The sequence below is a fragment of the Pristiophorus japonicus genome, chromosome 17, assembly GCF_044704955.1.
Source record: "Pristiophorus japonicus isolate sPriJap1 chromosome 17, sPriJap1.hap1, whole genome shotgun sequence".
Classification (NCBI taxonomy): Eukaryota; Metazoa; Chordata; class Chondrichthyes; family Pristiophoridae; genus Pristiophorus; species Pristiophorus japonicus.
In genome coordinates, this window is record NC_091993.1 from 69,157,536 (window position 1) to 69,163,819 (window position 6,284).

The window sequence follows — 6,284 nt, forward strand, 5'->3', positions numbered from 1 at the left end:
ACAGTTCCTTCATGTGTATTCTGTTAATCTGAGTTGCTTAATGTTTATTCTATTAATCCCAGTTCCTGAATGTGTATTCTGTTAATCTGAGTTCCTTAATGTGTATTCTGTTAATCTGAGTTCCTAATGTGTATTCTGTTAATACCACAGTGGCTTAATGTGTATTCTGCTAATCCCACAGTTCTCCAGTCTGTATTCTGTTAATCCCACAGCTCCCCAGCCTGTATTTTGTTTTTCACATAATTTACCTGCAGTGTATTGTATTTAACCCACAGATTTTTTAATCCCAAAGTTGCTCAGTCTGTGTTGTGTTATTGCAAAATTAAACAGTGCCACACCTTAAATGTCTTTTATTTATTATTTTTTTCCTTTGTAGTGAAACAGTGAGAGCTGGAAGTTGGGTGAGCTATTAGAAAAGGCTTATTTTGAGTGAGCGCTACACCATCAGCTTCGATCGGACGTGGAACTGCTCAAACCCTCTGACTCACAGTAGGGTGATGAGTTTTTTGATTCCCCGTCGCTGTTGCAGTCCTGCTTGGGGACAGGAGACTCATGAGGCTTACTGTCCTTCTGGGGTTCCTCTGTTAACTGCGGGGACCTCTCGGGGCTGTGGCTGAGTAAGTCCTGCAGGTACTTGATGTACCTGATAGCTGCTCGCAAGGTCTCCACTTTGCTCAAGCGTTTCTCCGACATTGCCCCCGGAAGGTGATCGCGGAGTCTGGTATAGCCCTCATTCACACACTTAACCCTCTGCCTCTCTCTCTCATTTCTTTTTTGGATGAAGGCTGGCTCAAAGGGACAGTCATAGACGCCAAAGTGCCCATGGAAGGGCATGTAGGGAAACATGCTGCTGTAAGTGTCATAATAGGCTGATTCCAAGTTGGTTGGATAGACCAGAAATGGGACATGTGTTAAGCTGTCGCCGTGGGGTAGATGTTGATTGCGATGTGTGGATGGATCGGGAGGGAGGGGCACACCAAGCTGCATGCAGTTAGGGGCAGCCACTGGTCGCCTGTCCATCAGTGACCTGGGATAGTTACTGTTCATCTTGGATTCTGCAGCAAAGGGCAAAGACTAAATCCCACAATTGTCAATTCTTAAAGCATTAAACTGTCTCTTGGCTTGCTGGACTGCACTGTGCTGATTGTGGCATCAGACAGGAGCTGCACCTTTCCTTTGCTCCACAGCCCTTGAACATTCGCGATAGGTCTTTCTTAAATAATGCACGTCAGAGTCTGCTTTAGCAACGGACTGAAGCTGTCGTCAGGCACACTGAGCTCTGTCTCTAACTCTGAGCTCTGAACCTCCTCTAACTCTGAGCTCTGTCTCCTCTAACTCTGAGCTCTGTCTCCTCTAACTCTGAACTCTGAACCTCCTCTAACTCTGAACTCTGTCTCTAGCTCTGAGCTCTGCCTCTAGCTCTGAGCTCCAAGCCTTCTCTTTAACCCTGAGCTTTGCCTCCTCTAAGCCTGAGCTCTGGGATGCCTCTTTAACTGTGACTGGTTTCTGAAGCAGGGAGTTTGTTCCTTATGCTGCACTGTGAGTGATCCGAAACTGCAACCATTTGTCCCCATGAAGAGTCCAACCAAGGGTTCGTGTTGAGGAAGGTTCCGAAACACCTGACAACAGCTCACCGCAGATCGTTCTCATAAACAGGCCCTAGAATGAAAGGCAGTGTTTTAATGATCAATGCAACTATTTGTACCGCCCCTGTCAAGCTCCACCCCACTCCCAGCCCCAAATCATTCCCTCCACGTGGTGCCAAGAAGCAGGAGCTGAGGCCCTGACTCTCTTCACCCGCTCAGGCCCCTAGGACTTTCTTCCCCCCGACTCTTCCCCGTCCTGACTCCGACCCTGCTCGGGGGGCCGAGAAGGCTGGCATGTGGCCGAGAGCGGTGGCGAGCAGAGAAGGAGGGAGAGGGAGCGAGAGGGGCCGAGAGAGAGACTGGGGCGGGGGGAGAGAGAGGGGAGGGAGAGAGAGACTGGGGAGAGAGAGAGATTGGGGGCGGGGGGGGGGAGAGAGAGACTGGGGAGAGAGAGAGAGACTGGGGGCGGGGGGGGGGGGGGGAGGGAGGAGAGAGAGACTGGTGGGAGAGAGACTGGGGGAGAGAGACTGAGGGGAGAGAGACTGGGGGGAGAGAGAAAGTCTAGGGGGGAGAGACTGGGGGCGAGAGAGAGAGGCTGGGGGGAGAGAGAGAGAGGCTGGGGGGAGAGAGAGAGAGACTGGGGGAGAGAAAGAGACTGGGGGGAGAGAGAGACAGGGAGAGAGAGAGACTGGAGGAGAGAGAAAGAATAGGGGGAGAGAGAGAGACTGGGGGAGGGAGAAAGACCGGGGGGAGAGAGAGGCTGGGGGGACAGTGAGAGACTGCGGGAGAGAGAGAGACAGAGACAGAGAGGCTGAGGAGAGAGGGAGAGAGAGACTGTGGGGCGGGGTGATCGGAGGGGAGAAAGGTAATTCAGGGAAGACGGATCACGTGCTGCCAACCCCCTACAAGGGACATCGTTGGAGTGGATGATATCCAGAAGTCACGACACTGTCACTATTCACTTCATACACAATAAACCTATTAACAATCCGCACACAATGCCCCATCTATGGTGGGGCAGGGGGGAGGAATGCACTTGGACTGGGGTAAGGCACTTTGGCTGGCCCTTGCTGTCTTCTGGGGAGCTCTGTCCTCTGTCATTTCAGGAAGTCAAGTGGATCGAGTTACAATTTGCAAAGTCAGTGAGACCTTGGGATGGGCGGTTCCAGTTACACATTCCTGTGAAACGTCAGGGTGTGGCTTATCCTCCAATGGGATCAATCATTGACAAAGGGTGAAGCATGGTGACCATTTTTGCAGTACAAATAAGCACATCCTTTAATGATTGTCTAACAATTGTGCAGTTACTGTCTGTTGCTTCTGAGCAGTTAGCACAGTGGTTGGTGGGTACAGTCATGTACTGGTTATTACTGGGTTAGTATTCCAGTATGGTAATGTAATGGTTATGTTACTGGGTTAGTAATCCAGTACAGTAATGTAATGGTTATGTTACTGGGTTAGTAATCCAGTGGTTATATTGCTGGGTTAGTAATCCAGTGGTTATATTACTGGGTTAGTAATTGTTGTGTATCTGTAAAGCATGCACTTCCATGTTCCGCCACAAGGGAGCTCATCCCCTGAAGACCCAAGGGATCCCAGCATCCCTTGGGAGCACTGAATATAAGCTGGCCCCTAAGGCTGTTCTTCACTCTGGAGTGTCTTATTAAAGACTGAGATCACTGTTACTTTAACCTCCCTGTGTGCAGCCTCATCTGTGTTAGGAACACAATAACTGGCGACGAGAATACGAATCCAACACAAAGATGCAGCAAACTGTGGGCATCCTGGAGAAGTTCTCGGAGGGTGAGGACTGGGAAGCCTATGTCGAACGGCTAGACCAGTACTTTGTAGCCAACGAGCTGAACGGAGAAGGAAGCGCTGCAAAAAGGAGAGCGGTCCTCCTCATAGTCTGCGGGGCACCGACCTACAGCCTCATGAAGAATCTTCTGGCTCCAGTGAAACCCACAGATAAGTCATTTGAGGAGCTGTGTACCCTGGTTCGAGAGCATCTTAACCCGAGGGAGAGTGTGCTGATGGCGAGGTAGCGGTTCTATACGTACCAGCGATCTGAAGGTCAGGAAGTGGCGAGCTACGTCGCCGAGCTAAAGCGACTTGCAGGACAATGTGAGTTTGATGGCTACCTGGAGCAAATGCTCAGAGACTTTTTTGTACTGGGCGTTGGCCACGAGACCATCCTACGAAAACTTTTGACTCTAGAGACACCAACCCTCAGTAAGGCCATTGCGGTAGCACAGGCGTTTATGTCCACCAGTGATAACATCAAACAAATCTCTCAGCACACAAGTGCTAGCAATGTTCATAAAATAATTGGAACTGTGTTTGCGAGCAGAAATGTACAGGGCAGAACCCACAAGTCTGCAACTGCCAGCAGGCCTCAGGTGACCCAGATGACTCAGAGTCCCCAACAAAGGATGAATGCAAGGCAATTCACACCTTATTGGCTTTGTGGAGGCTTCCATTCAGCCTATTCATGCCACTTCAAAGGGTATGTTTGCAAGAGCTGTGGAACAATGTGGCACCTCCAACGCGCTTACAAACGAGCATCAAGCTCTGCAAAACCTGCTAACCACCACGTGGCAGAGGAAGATGGGTCCATGGTGGATCAAAGCAATTTCGAGCCTCAGAGAGAGGAGACAGATGTTGAAGTACACGGGGTGCACACATTTTCAATGAAATGTCCATCTATAACGCTAAACGTAAAATTGAATGGCTTACCCATAGCCATGGAACTTGAAAAACTGGTGCTAACCAATCCACCGTGAGTAAAAAGATGTTTGAGAGACTGTGGTGCAACAAGGCATTCAGACCAGCTCTGATCCCCATGCACACGAAACTGAGAATGTACACCAAAGAGCTTATCACTGTCCTGGGCTGCGCCATGGTCAAGTTCACCTACGAGGGCATGGTGCACGAACTGCCACTCTAGATTGTCCCGGGCGATGGCCCCACACTGCTTGGAAGGAGCTGGCTGGGCAAAATCTGCTGGAACTGGGATGACATCCGAGCGCTATCACATGTCGATGAGGTCTCATGTACCCAGGTTCTTAACAAATTTCCTTCCCTTTTTGAGCCAGGCATTGGAAACTTTTCCGGGGCGAAGGTGCGGATCCACTTGGTCCCAGAGGCACGACCCATTCACCACAAGGCGTGAGCGGTACCTCACATGATGAGGGAGAGAGTAGAAATCGAGCTGGACAGGCTGCAACGCGAGGGCTTCATCTCCCCAGTGGAATTCAGCAAGTGGGCCAGCCCGATTATTCCAGTACTCAAAAGTGATGGCACGGTCAGGATTTGCGTTGATTATAAAGTAACTATTAATCGTTTCTCGCTACAGGACCAATACCCACTACCTAAGGCAGACGACCTATTTGCGACGCTGGCAGGAGGCAAGACATTCACCAAGCTCGACCTGACTTCGGCCTACATAACGTAGGAGCTGGAGGAGTCTTCGAAGGGCCTCACCTGCATCAATATGCACAAGGGATTGTTCATCTACAACAGATGCCCGTTTGGAATTCGGTCGGCTGCAGCGATCTTCCAGAGAAACATTGAGAGCCTACTCAAGTCGGTACCACACACGGTGGTCTTTCAGGACGACATATTGGGCACGGGTTGGGACACCGCCGAATACTTACAAAACCTGGAGGAGGCCCTCCAGCGACTGGATCGCGTAGGGCTGCCGCTGAAGAGGTCAAAATGCGTCTTCATGGCAACAGAAGTGGAGTTTTGGGGGAGAAAGATCGCGGCGGACAGCATTTGGCCCACAGATGCCAAGACAGAGGCTATCAGGAATGCGCCTAGGCCATAGAATGTCACGGAGCTGCGGTCATTCCTGGGACTCCTTAACTATTTTGGTAACATACTACTGGGGTTAAGCACCCTTTTAGAGCCCCTACATGTGTTATTGCGCAAAGGTGAGAACTGGATATGGGAAAAAAAACAAGTAATTGCTTTTGAGAAAGCAAGAAACATTTCATGCTCCAACAAGCTGCTTGTATTGTATAACCCGTGTAAAAGACTTGTGCTAGCGTGTGATGCGTCGTCGTATGGAGTCAGGTGTGTATTACAACAAGCTGACGTTGCGGGGAAGTTGCAACCTGTCGCCTATGCTTCCAGGAGCTTGTCTAAGGCCGAGACGGCCTACAGCATTAGCGTGTGTGTTCGGGGTAACGAAAATGCATCAGTACCTATTTGGCCTCAAATTTGAGCTCGAAACCGATCACAAGCCTCTCACATCCCTGTTCGCTGAAAACAAGGGGATAAATACTAATGCCTCAGCCCGCATACAAAGTTGGGCACTCGCACTATCAGCGTATAACTATACCATCCGCCACAGGCCAGCTGCCGAGAACTGTGTGGATGCTCTCAGTCGGCTACCATTGCCCACCACAGGGGTCGAAATGGCGCAGCCTGAAAACTTGGTGGCACAGCCCTCAGACTTGTTGATGGTCATGGAAGCATTAGAAAATGATAAATCACCTGTCACGGCCCGCCAGATTAGGACTTGGACCAGCTAAGAACCTCTGCATCCCTAGTAAAAAACTATGTACTGCATGGGAGCTGGGCCAGCATCCCTGTTGAAATGCAAGAGCCAATCAAGCCATTCCAGTGGCGAAAGGACGAGCTGTCCATTCAGGCAGACTGTCTGTTGTGGGGTAACCGCATAGTGCTACCAAA

At 50.4% G+C, this 6,284-nt stretch overlaps 1 protein-coding gene across 1 annotated transcript; it reads right to left on the reverse strand.

Annotated features, from left to right (window-relative positions):
- Nucleotides 1-444: 444 nt before the first annotated feature.
- Nucleotides 445-1,080, reverse strand: LOC139228204 (achaete-scute homolog 5-like). The gene has a single exon (XM_070859389.1). The coding sequence runs from the start codon at nt 1,045-1,047 to the stop codon at nt 445-447; it is 603 nt and encodes a 200-aa protein (XP_070715490.1). The 5' UTR covers nt 1,048-1,080.
- Nucleotides 1,081-6,284: the final 5,204 nt, after the last annotated feature.